We start from the raw sequence: 14,825 nt of genomic DNA on the forward strand, positions 1-14,825 counted from the left end.
ATGCTATTTTGACAAAGGTGTATCTTTTATTTCCATTGTAGACGATGTATTATTAGTAAATAATTATAATAATGCTAGTAATAAAGTTTATTATTAATGTTGATTGACTTTATTGATAAATTCTGGCAACCCATCATCCAGGCGCGGTGCATGTCGGGAGTAAGGTCTGGCGATTGGCGCGCGGATTCGAAGGGAAAATGGAGTTGATGCGCGCGATACAGTTACTGAAGTTAAACTCTGTATCTACAGGTATGTTTAAGTTGTTACGTGTTTAAGAATTTATTTACGTACTAAAACCCATTTAAAGCTTGTATTCAATGTTGTCTTCTGTCAGGCTGTCAGAGGACGCAGCTAGCTTGTTATGCTAACGTTATTAGCACAAATATCTGACGAAACCAGGCATTAAGGTCATAATACAGGCTCGATATATTAGTTAATTAGAATATTTATTAATTTAATGATGTATACAGTTATGTACATGAGCGTGTAGATAAATACGAGCCTGTAGAAATAAACATTCGGTTGTAAACGGAAAGTTTGGTTCCGTCCCAAATCACTAGCTCCTCCGTGATGAAGTGCACTAGATTGGGTGTAAATCAAGGGGATTCTGGTTAATGCGAAGTGCACTAGATAGTGTACGTGTGTGGATTTGGGATGAGACCCAAGTTCATGAATTACAGTTGCATTATAGACGGATTCTGCTTTTGTTTACTTTATTGTTTACCTAAATCTTTTGAGGTTTACTTCATTTTTTGGAGTTTATGAGTCACCTGGAATGCAAATTATAATATTAATAATAATACTTTATACTTTTATAATGTTATAAATACTTTTATAATGTTCTGAAATTTATATTACTTAATATTTTGGCATTACCGACATAATTGTAATAAAATAATTGCAGTCATAATAATCACAATAAAAACAAAACACCCTCATGCTGCTTTATGGTGTGAGGTTTGAAAAGAAAACGCTTAATAAATACAAAAATACTCAAACGGCACAGAAAATAAGACACAACTAAGTAAACAACAAATAAAAGTGTGTTTAAGAGTACAATAATTAAATAATCTACAAGGAAAAGAACCAAAAAATTCTAAATGGTGGATAAGTGAATAAAAATAAATATAGTCTCTGTGTGTGTGTGTGTGTGTGTTCGTCCGTCCGTCCGTTCGTCCTCTCTCCCTCTCTCCAGCCTGGGTGGATGTGGTGTGGGAGTGTGAGTTCACGGATGCTGAGCCCCTCGACCCCGCTATCAAAGAGGAAATCAATGAAGACATGAACGTATTTAAGAAGGTCTACAAGCAGCTGCTGCCTTTCTCTTCCGAAGACGACAGCACTCGGGTAATGCGTGACTCCCGGAAGCGATGGGACTGACAAGTGTCCTGTTCTTTTTCTGATCTTCCAGTGGAACGTAAAGCCTCTCTGTTTTGTCCGCAGAGCGCGTGGAATTTGTTTGGAGAAAACGGCGTGTCTGTGAAGTCCCTGGTGGCCGTGCTGGCGTTCTTCATCCTCGATGCCAAAACCAAATCGCCCAGCGTCGAGCAGAGACGTCACAGCCTGCAGGCAGCCTCGCTCTACCTGCTGCTTCTTAGAATCCCAGGTGAGACTCAGTAGCTCCTGTTTTACCAGTGTAAAGTTAATCCTATCCAAATAAGGCACAAGACATGTGTGTGTGTGTTTGTGTGTGTGTATATGTTACAGGCAGCGTAGCCAATAAAGTGTTCCATCAGATCCTGTTCGACACGTGTCTGGATGTGGTGCTGAAATGCTGGCCGCAGAACTCGGGGAAGAAGCGCAAGAAAGATACGCTGAAGAGCTCGCAAGGTGACCCCAAGAGCGGGAAACGGGCCAAACCACTGAAGAAAGTCCCCGAAGAGGTAAGATTCTAATCCAAGATTTGTTCCAGATTTCAAGAGACACTCGACTTGACGCGTGTTTCTCATCCAGATGGAGATCGCTGAGGAAGATGAAGACGATGAAGACGAGGAGGTGTATTTTTCAGCTCAGGATCTGTTGGGAATGCGCGAGGATGTGGTCGGACTCATCCAGACTCTGCTCAAGCTGCTGGAGAAGTTTTCGCTCAGGGACAAACCGCAGAGCGCCGACAGCTGCATGCGGGTCAGTTACTGACGTGCATCATTTTATATACTGTCTACATACCACTCTAAATCCTGGGGGCGGAGCTTTCTGAACATGGGCTGGTCTTTTAACCCTAGGCATAATCTCACACCTTGAAATCATTTATATCCAAACGTGCAAAGGTTGATTTTCTTTTTTATAATTTTATGGCAAGTTTTCTTCTTGATTTCTCTCTGATTATGATGTAATAATCTCTGCTCCTGTTCTGAACGTTGCAGTTGTTCACCGAACTCACCAACTTCGAGCCAGTCGTCGGAGAGCTTTCCTTCTCTGAGAAACGGTCAGTTCTACACTCGCTCCTTTCAGCATTTGTTCCCGTTCCCTAGAAGTAACCGGATAATGGAATTCAAAAGGAAATAGATTCCAGGGTGGAAAGAGCCCGACATTTCCTCTGATTATTTTCAGATAATCTTGTGCGCCCACGTGTTCTATTCCTTACGTGTTGTAACGGTCTTTGTTTATTTTTTTTTTGTTCTCAGTGATGTGGACAAACTGAGGAGCCTTCCTGAGCTCGCCTATCATGGCCTTTGGCTTCTCTGCTCCTCTAACCACGGTGAAGGAGACGAGGTGGGCGTCTAGAATAATGAATCTTTTTCAGCTTTCTGACTTTGACTGACTTAACGGATCAATAATTGGACCGGACTCCATGTGATGGAGTTAGTGGCTCAGTGATAAGTTTTCTTCTTCTCAGTGTCGCCGGCGTGTCTTCCACCGAATGCTGTACGTCATTCTGATGATGAGGAAGGACAGAGCCAAGCCTTGTCTGCTCGCCCCGACCCAGGCCGTCTGCAGCGCCAGAGACCAGGCCATCGTCTTCATCAGGTCAGAAATCGTCGTATAGTGTGAAATCTTATATCTCCGTATATAACGGAACACTTTCAGTTTATCCTGTGTGTGTTCTGCAGTCATCTTGTCGATGAACAGACTGATGCCACATTGCCTCTGCTGAAGATCCTCATACAGCACATCTGTCACCAGGTGGATTACTGAGGATTCACTAGTAATACTTATAAAAAATGTATATATAAATTTAGGAACAAATACATAGTGTGTGTGTGTGTGTTAGATGGTGGAGAAGGCAGAATACCGTGCTAGCGGTGCTAAAGCTATCGGGAAGCTGGTGACTAAGATGCCATGTAACAATTATGCCACTTTTGTCAAGTGGCTTTCAAATTATTCTCTTAATATCAGGGTGAGTGACTCGAACCATGTATGTTTAAAGGAAATGTCACCAAACGCCGGCCCTTTTGGTGTCTCTCACACACACACACACTCTGCGCCTGCAGGTGTCATTCCGCATGTTTGCTCTGGACGTAGCCATGGTGCTGCTGGCGCAGGAGGAACGGGAGGCAGACGAGTCTCTCGAACCAGATCTGGCGATGTACCTCTCGCACCGTTTCCTGGTGCGCAGCTTGGTGTACGGACGCCGCTCTGACGTCTCGCCCACGGTCCGAGCACACGCCATGCACTGCCTCGCCCAGTGCCTAGAGCTGCCGAGCCACAATGCCACCAAGTGGATTCACGAGCTCTTCTCTTCCTCATCCACTAGTATGTCATACCGCCCCATTCTCAGTGTCACGACTGTTAGCATTTTGTCAGAGAAGCTTATTATTCTTTACCTCGTTTGTTTGTTTACGTGAATCAGATATTAACGCTATGACACTTTCAATATGTTCTCAGCCGGATCGCAGACCACGATGGAGACCGGACACTCCGAGCGTAAGCATAATGTCTCTTTCTTCCTATTTCTTTTATCCTTTCATGATCGCTTAAGCTAACTTAAGTAAAGTTGGCCTCATATTCACAGATTCAAGTTTCCAGAGTCAATAGCTCCTGAACTAAAGGGTGTTACTACACAAATAACACCTCTTCTTTTTTTATCGTAGTAATGTAAAGAGGCAGCTACAACCAAATTTTTCTCAAAATCGGTTTTCCTCCGCGGTGGACAAAACACACAAGTCTCTATGTGAAGACAACTGAGAAACAGATTCCAAGGGACCGTATGCAAAGTGCAAAACCCGAAAAGCAAATACTATAAAAACAGTCAATAACTTTACTGTAATACACTGTACTGTCACCAAATTCACACGTCACTGATGTCCTGATAGTTACACTACAACACTTATTTTGGGGAAATGACTTTTTGTTTAATTTTTATGATTTTTCATAATTTAAAAAAAATCAGTAACTTTACTGTAACACAGTGTACTGTCACCAAACTCAGATCACACATCACTGATGTCCTGATAGTTATACTAATATATATATATTATATTACTACGATGGAAAGAGGTGTAGTATTTGTGTAGTAACACCCTTTAGCTCAGGAGTTATTGACTCGGGAAACTCAAATCTGTGAATATGAGGCCAATTTTACTTAAGTCTTAAGCTAAACCATTACAATATACTATAGTTCTCTACTTATTCATTTCTGATGCTCCTAAAAGCATTACATAGAATATATTGTTTTGTTTCTTCCCCCCAGAGACTCTAAAGAGAGGAGAGACGGCTCAGAAAACTGCCCTGACCTTCCGCACCATCGAACTGACCAAGCACAAGAGCCGCAGCGCTGACAAGAGCATGAGCCGCGACGCTACCGCTATCGAGTGTCAGTCCGCACGCACACAAACCACAGCTCAACACTGCACCACACACTCTCATTAAATTCTGCTATTGTGCATTTTGTTTTGTTTTTTAGATCAGGAAACTTTGGATCTGTTTAAACAGCGTGTGAGCGACCCCAAAACCAATGTCAGGAAATGTGCCCTCGAGGTACACATACGTGCGCACACACACACACACACACACACACACACACATACATGTACACATACACATATACACACACATACACGTACACACATACATGCGCACACACACATACACATACATACACATAAACACACACACACACATACACACACACACACATATACATACAGACACATGCACACACACAGAACATACACACGCACATACAAACACACACATACGTACAAAAGCACACACATACACACGCACACATACACATGCACACACACATGTCTTTTAACATGTTGGTAACATGCAGTGTATTAAAGGTGTGTGTGTGTGTGTGTGTGTGTGTGTGTGTGTGTGTGTGTGTGTGTGTGTGTGTGTGTAGACTATAATGAGCCTGGTGAAGCATGGCGTGATCACGTGTAGTCCAGGGAATCTGGCCATTCTCTCCGAGCGCTGTCGAGATCCGGCTGTATCCGTGAAGAAAAAAGCCATGCAGTGTCTCATGGATCTCCTCACCGTGAGTTGTTCATTCAGCTGCTATATTACGGAGGGGGTGTAAATAGACCTGCTGTTCTACTCTAAATTAGAAATGTATATTCAAACTACAAATTCATCTCGACGTTTAAAGTCACACTTTTCACACTTCCAAAATATTACACTTCAGACAGCAAAAGAATGAACTGTGTTTGTTAACTTAGTGTGTGTATGTGTGTGTGTGTAGGCACTACCCTGCAGCACAGACGTACAGGAGGCTTGGCTGAGGGGTGTGGTTCCTGCAGTGATGGACTCTGAGAGCTCTGTACAGGAGAAAGCTCTCGAGTGCCTCAACGACAAAATTCTCACTCACATCAAAAGCCAGAGAAGCTTTCGTCATGACGACACCTTGCAGAGAGTCGCCTGGGACCTGCTGAGACTCATGTGTGATAAGTGTCAGGATCTTGGGTGAGTTTCTCTCTCTCCCTTTCTCTCCCTCTCTCTATCTCTTTACCCCCCCTCTCTCTATCTATCTATCCATCAATCTCTCTCTTTCTTTCTCTTTCTATCCATCTATATCTCTCTCCCCCTCTCTCTTTCTTTATCTATCTATCTCTCTCCCCCTCTCTCTTTCTTTATCTATCTATCTCTCTCCCTCTCTCTCTCTCGATCGCGCTATCTATCTATCTATCTATCTATCTATCATCTATCTATCTATCTATCTCTCTCACACTCTCTCTCTCTCTCTCTCCAGGCGATATTTCAGTAAAGCGTTCGCTGTGTGGTCAAGGCAGGAGAAGTTTTCCACCGCGCTGGTGAACAGTCTGATCTGGCACACGGAGCATGAACAGGCCCCGGCCGCGTGGCTGCTGCTGGCCAAAGTGGTCGGCTGCTGCACTAAACTCAACTTGGGCACTATTCTGGAGGCCTGGGATTGTACAGTCAGGTCAGCACTCAAACACCATGTACACATGGACTGGGAGGGAGTTCAATACCTCCTGATGTATTTTTGTGTCCTCGTACATAAATTACACAATATAACCTATCTGACTCGTTATATTAGACGTTAAAGATTAAATGAGTGAATGTCGGATGTTTGTCAGGTCTCCGGTTGTTGATGTGGCTACAACATGCCACATTCTGACGGTCCTCGGTCACATTGCAACGAGTCTCAATGATGATAGTAAACGCAGGATCATCGGTGAGTGCTTAAATGATATAAGTCTGCGTAAATGAAGAGATCCAGTTCTGAACTGTTTTAAGTGTGTGTGTTTGTGGGTAGATGATCTGATGGCCTGGCTGAAGGGCTTCAATTTACCTCTGGAGGTGATCAGTGCCAGCGTGGATGCCCTGTTCAGTCTCGGACAATCTGACGACATCAAGGACACCGTGGTAACTATATGCACAGGAGTCGTATTTTAGAGCTGTCACTTTCACACACTTTTCATTCACTCTCCATGTGTGTGTATGTTAAAGAGCTTCCTGAGCCAGTTCTGTGGAGAGCTGGTGTCCGTGTGTGAGGAGTACCTGTCCACCGTCCTGCTAAACGAGAGAGGGGCAGAGAATCTAAACCAGGATCTGCTGGTAAGACCTGAAAATACTTATGATGTCCTTATATTTTCTTCTGACACTCACACCATCTCTCTCTCTCTTACACACAGGTGAAACACTTGTACACTCTGGGCGTGGCCTCTCTTCACTGCCCTGCCAAAGTGCAAAAGCGAGTCTTCCTCCTCGTTCAGTCTATTCTCACTACATCTGATCAACCCGGTGTGTTTATAATTCTTTTCCTTCTCCCATCCATCTGTCCATCCAGGCTGTAGTAGAATTTGTTTTGCAGATATCGTAATGATCTTATCGAACTGCGTGTGTTTGTTTGTGTGTGTGTTTATTTGTGGGTGTGGTTATTTGTGTGGGTGTGGTTATTTGTGCGTTTGTATTTGTGTGTGTTCGTGTTTTTGTGTGTGTTTTTGTGTTTGTGTGTGCGCGTGTTTGTGCATGCGTGTGTGTGTTTTTGTCTGTGCGTGTGTTTGCGTGTTTGTGCGTGTGTGTGTGTTTGTGCATTTGTTTGTGTGTGTGTGTTTCCTCCAGTGACTGGAGACGGTGCAGAGCTACCAGCCAGTCAGCCCCTCTCCCAGTTTAAGCCATCTTCCATGCCGACAGTGGTACGAGCTCATGCCGTCATCACATTAGGTATGACGCACACTGGACCGCAAAACAAGTCCAAGTCCTTTTTTTTTTTCTTTTTTTTTTTCTTTTTTTTTTTTAAATCAGACTACTCCTCCATTCTCTCTCTCTCATATTTTTTTTGTGTCTGCAGGGAAGCTGTGCCTGCAGCACGAGGGGCTGATGGTGCGTTACATTCCTGCCTTTGCACGAGAGATGGAGGTCGGCACAGAGTTGGCGGTGCGCAGCAACGTGGTAGTGGTGCTGTGCGACCTGTGCGTACGTTACCCCAACACGCTGAGCCGATACATCAACAACATCTCCACCTGCCTCAGAGACACAGAGCCACTCATCAGAGAGCAGAGCCTCATCATGCTCACCAATCTGCTGCAGGTACACATTCATACCAACGAGCACATCTAACACACAACACGTTTACAACTTTGGAACTCAGATCACGGCGTCTGTTCCAGGAGGAGTTTGTCAAATGGAAAGGATCTCTGTTCTTCCGATTCGCCGCCGTCCTGGTGGACCCAGATCCCTCCATTGCAGAGTTAGGTCTTCAGTTTTCCTTCCCTGGGACTTTTCTTTGATCCCTTTGTAAGTCAGATAGATTTTCATTGTGCAATTGTTGTTGTTGTGCAGCCTGTGTGAGTACTGCCTGGTGGACCTGCTGCTGAAGAAGAACCCACTGATGTTCTGTCAACACTTCATCGAGTGCATCTTCCACTTCAATGCCTATGAGAAGCACAAGAAGTACAACAGATTCCCACAGACAGAGAGGTGATTGTAAAACACTGAATCACAATAAAACACTGAATCAGTGAATCGATTCGTCATGGCAGAGATTCAGATTTTAAGAATCATTTCTTCTTAACAAGATATACGAACACTTTATTAAGTAATACACACAGAAAAACAACCACTAGTCATTTTACACTCTTCAAGCTGTTCGTTGTCTGCCTTAGATTCTGAACACATCCTGAACGAATATCCGAGCATATCTGATCTATTCGGGTTTAATCTGAACCCATCTGAAACAAATCTAAATGAATCTGAGAGAATCAAGAAGTCTGAATCAATCTAGATGATTCATTTAACTAAACGGACTGAAATGAGTGAATAAAATTGTGTGTGTTTGTTGTCAGTGAGAAGAGTAGGTTTTCTCTCAAAGGACAGATGAATCAGGGCAAACGTTTCAGAATCTACCGATTCCTCTTGAAACACTTCACAGATGAACAGCGCTTTAATATCACCACCAGAATCAGCCAGGATGTTCTCGGTAAGCTCTTTGTGCATCTGTGCGTGGAGATGAAGTGTGTTACAGTATGTGTGCGTGGAGATGAAGTGTGTTGTGTGTGTGTGTCACCTACAGCGTGCTTCGTGGATTCAGAATTGCCTTTAGATTCAGAGGGAGCTGAGCTTCTGGCAGACGTGTTTGATGTTCTTTCGTTGAAGGAGATCAAGCTGACGGCCATAAGCGGAGCTTCAACCAACGACGAGGCACCTGACGATGAAATGGCTGCTGCTAAAGCCGTGCTGCAGAAAAAGCTCGTCTCCCAGGTTGCTATCCTCACACACATACACACACACACACTCAGAGCTCACTTACTAATGAAAGAACCCAGTATAAACCTGCTTAAACACGCACTGCAGTAACATTAGTCACTCACCACTTTGCTCTACACTGAATATCCGAAATATGTCCCAACTCTTTAAAACTGGTCTAGGATCAGCTTCACCTGCTCTAGCTTTAGCAGGAAGCCTGATCTCAGATCTCTGTGGTTAAATTCGAGCGTGTTCTGCTTGAGCAGGTGCAGAAAAAGAACTTTGTGGAGAACGTGATCCCCATGGTCATCGCCTTGAAGAACATGCTGGAGGAGAAGCGCTCACCCGTGCTCAAAGACCTCATGGCTTACCTGCAGGTAAACGGTCACAGGGGTCAAGAACGGTGAATATGTGGGTATTCTTTAGACAGGAATTTAGTGTGTGTGTGTGTGTTAGGTGACCATGCAGGACTACCGATCTGAGGTGAAGGAGGTCTTTGCAGCAGATGAGCAGCTGGCTGCAGAAGTGGAGTACAACCTGAAGATGTTTGAGAAACAAAAGGAGCAGGAGCAGCAGGAGTTGGCGCAGCGGCTTAGCAGTTTCACGCTGTCACCTAGAACTAAAGTAGGCGCACTTTAACTCACACATTTCTACGCCCAGAATGTCACGTGTACATTGTTACGTCATGTAATGTGTATGTTTAGGGTAGCGCAGCTGCGTCTCCAGCTCAAGGGGTCAGAACCACACCCCTGCCATCTCAGTCTGCTCAGAACACACCAAGAATGGCAGATGCACTCAGGTAACACCCGTCTACACACACACACACACACACACACACATACACACACACGTCCTACTCAGCATATCTGCAATACAAAGACCAGAGTTTATTGATGTTGCTTTGCTATACAAAACTAGTAGAAATATGTTTCTGCTCTTCAGACAGTGTTAAAATGCTATTTTATAAAACGGCTAAAATGTGTTTTTTTTTTTTTTTCTGGTAGACGGCGTACCTTTGCAGGAATGCTGACCCCTGTACAACAGAGACCTTCCCACAGCGTCAGGTCTTCAGGTATGTCTTTACTTCTCGTAAAGAAGTGTTAGACTTATACATTTTTTTACTAAATTACGTACAGAATAAAAAACACTCGGATGACCTGTTAGGACAAGAAAACGAGCAACTGTGTGGGTTGATGTATCCTTATATCCCAGCATGATTTTATTCCTTGTACATCACCTTCAATGATAGTAATGATACGTTTCTCCTACAGGGATCACAAAAGGAGTTTATGACGGGAGAGCGATCAGCACGCCACAGGGTAAGACATCTTCTTTTTAATATATATATATTTAACCATTCTATGTATATATGTGGCTTGGAATGCAGCTTAGCAGACCTTATGACTCCTTATCTTATAACTCCTTGTGTGGTTTTGCACAGAGAGCATCAATGAAGTGACGTTTGGCGAACAGTTTAGCGCCATCTGCTACGACGGAGCTGCCGGTATTCTTTCTTTAACTTGCCCAACTAAGCACAGAGATTGCATGTTAATTGACTTGCGTTTTTTCTTGCCGTCACTCTGACTCTTCCTGTAACCTGTGATTGTTTCCGTCCGCAGGCAGGACCAGCGAGAAAGTTCTATATCTGATGTCACCTGAGCACGAGTAAGTCTCCTGGTAGATTGGTGTGAGCTGTATACTTAGGTAGACTGTAAACAATAACACTTGCACACAAGCTCAGGTATTTGTCTAGAAAGTTCTTCAGTTGCTGCACTTAACTCTGGTGTAAACGCACCGCTCTTTGGATTCACATCATGAAGAAACAATGCATTACAAATGTTTTTTCTTCTAATGTGCTGTTGAATTTACTCCTATTTTCATGTTCTTCCCTCTTTAAAAGAGCTTCGGCACCAAGGCAGTGGAACGTCCAGTCTCCCGTCGTCAGGAAAAGCCAACGCAAGAGACAGCAGTTATGAAAATGCGCTCATATCATACAGTGCTTTCAAATAATCTCTTCAACTACCTGTCTGTTTTCAGTCTCATGTTTTTTTTTCTACAGTATCCATGTTTTCTGTGTGTGTATATAAAGAAATAAACTGGTAAAGAAACTCTGTATCCTGTCTGTCACTTTTGACATAGAAGTTATAAACTGATTTACTTTCAAAGCTAATAAAGTGTAACAAATCTGAAAGCAAACCAAAGTGTAAACCCTTCTCTCCTTAATGATGGACACTGACATTGGAGACTCCTTCCAGTGGTTGCTGTTATAGATATTTGAGAATTCATATTATATTCATAATCTTGTGGTCATTTCCCTTTTTTTTAATAATAATGTGGAAGCATTTATATATAATTTGGTCTTTTTATTATTGATTTATATATAACTAAACAGGAAGTTATAGCTAAGATGCTTCACTCATGGGCTCAAGAAAGGATGAAAAAACCTCTCTAGAAAGCAATGGACTACAGTCAGTTACAAGACACGTACCAGTGGGTGCAGTGACCACTGGGTGCAAATAATGATCACATAATAGATTCATTTATCAGTGAACATCTAAAGTACCGCATTTCAGACGATAAAAATTCCTTTTCTGATAAACTACAGTGTGGATATCAAATGATTACTTTAATTCGTACTTATTTATAACTCGTTCTTTTCTACACAAAAACAACCGACTTTTCTAATTCTGTTCCTAAACATCCTTACGTTCCTACTATACTGTGATTGGCCAACAAGCACATCCTGTATGGTCTGGTTTTTATCAGCAATCAGGTCTGCGCTGAACTCGGAGTTTACGATGACCCATTAGTTCCTCAGGAGCTCTCAGGTTGCACTATTATAAGCTGTTGTAGAAATGACATTATTTACATTTACATTATTTCCTGTCCGGTGTCACTTCTGAGCCTGGTTCTTCTCAAACAACATCATTCCCAGCTCAGTTTGTGTGATTCTCCCATTATGTTCTGATGCTCATTATGTTAATATATTTTTTTATAATTTAAACTTCAATTGTGTATATTACTTTATTTATATATGTTTTATTCTTATTTTTTATTTGCCGCCTTATTATTATTATTATTATTATTAAATATTTATTTATTTCTAATCCTTTTTTCTTCTTTTTTATTTATTTGTTTGTTTGTTTGTTTGTTTATCTCTCTCTCTCTCTCTCTCTCTCTCTCTCTCTCTCTCTCTCTCTCTCTCTCTTTTCTTCTGTTTTCCATACTTCTGCAAAGCTGCTTTGAGACCATGGGGAATTGTTGAATAAATTGTCTACAACTAAATCGAATTTGAAAAAAAAATCGAATCGGATTTCCGCTCAGTGGACGATTCGCGTCATCGACGCCATGACGTAATCCACAGCGATTTTTGTTTTGTACCCAATCAGCGACGTGGTGGGCGGTTCTGTGAGGTCGCCAAGGGAGACGTAGACGCTTTGTAGCGAGGAGAAAAACATCTGTTATGACGTTTATTCGTGCAAAATGAAGGTTTGTACCGCAAATAATGTTTGTTACAAAAAAACCGACGAGCGGAATTGTATTAATTTATTCTGTCGCTGGTGGTTTCGGTTGTTTTTATAGCTCATTTTGTAGATTCAGCTAACAGTGCTAGGTAGCTAGATAGCAAGCTAACAACATTAGCTATTAGAGAATACAGAGTAGGTTCATATTAGTGTGTAACTGTGAGTGTAACTCACTCCTACAGGGACACTAATGTTCTTCTTCTTTTTCCTCCTGTCATTATTGTTTGTTTTCTCTTTCAGCGTGTCTTCACCATCTCTGACAAATCCTGGAGTGGCTCATGTTTGCAATACAAATGGCAGAAATCTTTAGGGAATTATCTGGCTGTTGCTGGGTAAGAATAATTCGATCATATTCATATCAATGTACACATTTATTCAGTGCTTAGTGAACAGAGGAAACGTGTGTTTCGGTTTGTCCGACGTTTAGCCCAGACAACTCAGTCAAGATCTTCGACCGCCATGGACATAAGATGAACGAGATGAATCTGCCTGGGTAAGCAGTCACATCTGGAACATCTGCATAAACTACTTGTTTTCTATGACTGACCGTGTGTGTGTGTGTGTGTGTGTGTCTGTGTGTGTGTGTGTGTGTAGGAAGTGCGTCTCTTTAGACTGGGATAAAGACGGAGATACTTTGGCCGTCATTGCAGAAAAATCCACTTCCATTCACCTGTGGGACGCCATCGTCAACAAGACGTCACAGCTGGACAGCGGCATGAGATCCGTGTGAGTGTGTGTGCGTGTGTGTGCGTGTGTGTGAGGATCCTGAGACATCTAGAGATGTTCTAGCTCCAGTTAGACTCTGCTATACTAAAGAGGAGATGCCGACTACATGTGGTCTTTGAGGACAACAACCTCCTCATCAATACAACATTTATCAGACTGTATATTTATAATCACACCCTCCAGTGTCACCCATATGAGGATGAGGTTCCCCTTTGTGTCTGGTTCCTCTCAAGATTCCTTCCTTCAGCATCTAAGGGAGTTTTTCCTCACCACAGTCACCTGAGTTACCTCAGACTTGCTCATTGGGGATGAATACAAACACATTTAAAAATATCTAAAATTAATCTTTATATTATTCTTTATAATAACCTTTTGTTCTATGTTTATGTTCTGTAAAGCTGCTTTGAGACAATGTCAGGTGTAAAAAGAGCTATACAAATAAATCCGAATTGAATTTAAATAAGTAAATAAGTGACCACGCCCCCTTCCTTCCTTCCCTCCATCTTTCGTGGTCTTGTTACTAAAGTTTATTGCCGTTCTTTTGATCGTATTTTAGAGATCAGCTGTCTTTTTTGCTTTGGTCCAAAACGGGGCCGCTGTTGGCAATTGGGACGTCTAAAGGAAATCTGCTCATTTACAACCAGCAAACCTCACGCAAGATTCCAGTGCTGGGTAAAAAAAATAACATGACACAATCAAACTTTTTTGTTTTTGTGACCTGAATCACTTGATTTCTTGAAAGATTCGTTCAGATTTGCTCTGATACATTTAAAAAATGTACATTATCTACATTGTTCCATTGTTTCTACACACTGAGGTGCGTGTCTGTGTGTGTGTAGGTAAACACACTAAAAGGATCACATGTGGCTGCTGGAGTTCTCAGAACCTTTTAGCACTGGGCAGTGAGGATCACAATATTACAGTCAGCAACCATGAAGGAGACACCATTCGACAGGTGTGTGTGTGTGTGTGTGTGTGTGTGTGTGTGTGTGTGTGTGCTTGTGTTTGGGAAGCAAAAGGAAAAATTCTAATGTCCCCTGTGTCCCTCAGACCTCCATTCGTGAGGACCCAGCTGATATTCAATTCTCTGTGATGAAGACAGATGAGAGATCAACACCAGGAGAAAGCACGGTGGGTGAACACACACACACACACACACACACACACACACACACACACACACACACACACACACACACACACACACACACACACACACACACACACACTTACATTTACATTTCATCTCTCTCTCTCTCTCTCTCTCTCTCTCTCTCTCTCTCTCTCTCTGTCTGTCTCTCTCTCTCTGTGTCTCTCTCTCTCTTTCTCTCTCTCTGTCTCTCTCTCAGTGTCTCTCTCTGTCTGTCTCTGTCTGTCTGTCTGTCTCTCTCTCTCTCTCTCTCTCTCTCTCTCTCTCTCTCTCTCTCTCTCTCTCTCTCAGTTTGGATAACCTTAACTTTGTGATATTATTGGGAAACTCAGAAA

The 14,825-nt window shown here is 42.6% G+C and overlaps 2 protein-coding genes across 2 annotated transcripts in view; both read left to right on the forward strand.

The window, feature by feature from the left end:
- The first annotated feature begins 141 nt into the window (after nt 1-141).
- ncapd3 (non-SMC condensin II complex, subunit D3) lies at nt 142-11,198 on the forward strand. Its single transcript, XM_027135023.2, has 35 exons — nt 142-249; nt 1,196-1,344; nt 1,441-1,603; nt 1,705-1,880; nt 1,951-2,121; nt 2,361-2,422; nt 2,622-2,709; nt 2,834-2,964; nt 3,048-3,120; nt 3,209-3,334; nt 3,429-3,690; nt 3,823-3,861; nt 4,628-4,750; nt 4,841-4,914; nt 5,285-5,419; nt 5,624-5,844; nt 6,131-6,322; nt 6,480-6,577; nt 6,659-6,768; nt 6,853-6,960; nt 7,038-7,146; nt 7,468-7,569; nt 7,697-7,935; nt 8,016-8,095; nt 8,188-8,325; nt 8,691-8,824; nt 8,918-9,105; nt 9,357-9,467; nt 9,547-9,714; nt 9,795-9,889; nt 10,095-10,162; nt 10,362-10,409; nt 10,532-10,594; nt 10,710-10,755; nt 10,991-11,198. Exons 1-35 carry the CDS (start codon nt 198-200, stop codon nt 11,064-11,066), a joined length of 4,218 nt encoding a protein of 1,405 aa, XP_026990824.2. The 5' UTR covers nt 142-197; the 3' UTR covers nt 11,067-11,198.
- Nucleotides 11,199-12,423: 1,225 nt separating this feature from the next.
- The window catches only part of wdr19 (WD repeat domain 19), a 25,805-nt gene continuing 23,403 nt past the window's right edge, over nt 12,424-14,825 (forward strand). The window contains exons 1-7 of the mRNA XM_027134881.2: nt 12,424-12,579; nt 12,855-12,946; nt 13,042-13,107; nt 13,209-13,340; nt 13,897-14,012; nt 14,180-14,295; nt 14,391-14,471. Coding sequence (XP_026990682.2) covers nt 12,574-12,579; nt 12,855-12,946; nt 13,042-13,107; nt 13,209-13,340; nt 13,897-14,012; nt 14,180-14,295; nt 14,391-14,471 — 609 coding nt within the window. The 5' untranslated portion in view covers nt 12,424-12,573. The remainder of the gene's footprint in view (nt 12,580-12,854; nt 12,947-13,041; nt 13,108-13,208; nt 13,341-13,896; nt 14,013-14,179; nt 14,296-14,390; nt 14,472-14,825) is intronic.

The sequence above is a fragment of the Tachysurus fulvidraco genome, chromosome 7 (assembly GCF_022655615.1).
Source record: "Tachysurus fulvidraco isolate hzauxx_2018 chromosome 7, HZAU_PFXX_2.0, whole genome shotgun sequence".
NCBI classification, from domain to species: Eukaryota; Metazoa; Chordata; class Actinopteri; order Siluriformes; family Bagridae; genus Tachysurus; species Tachysurus fulvidraco.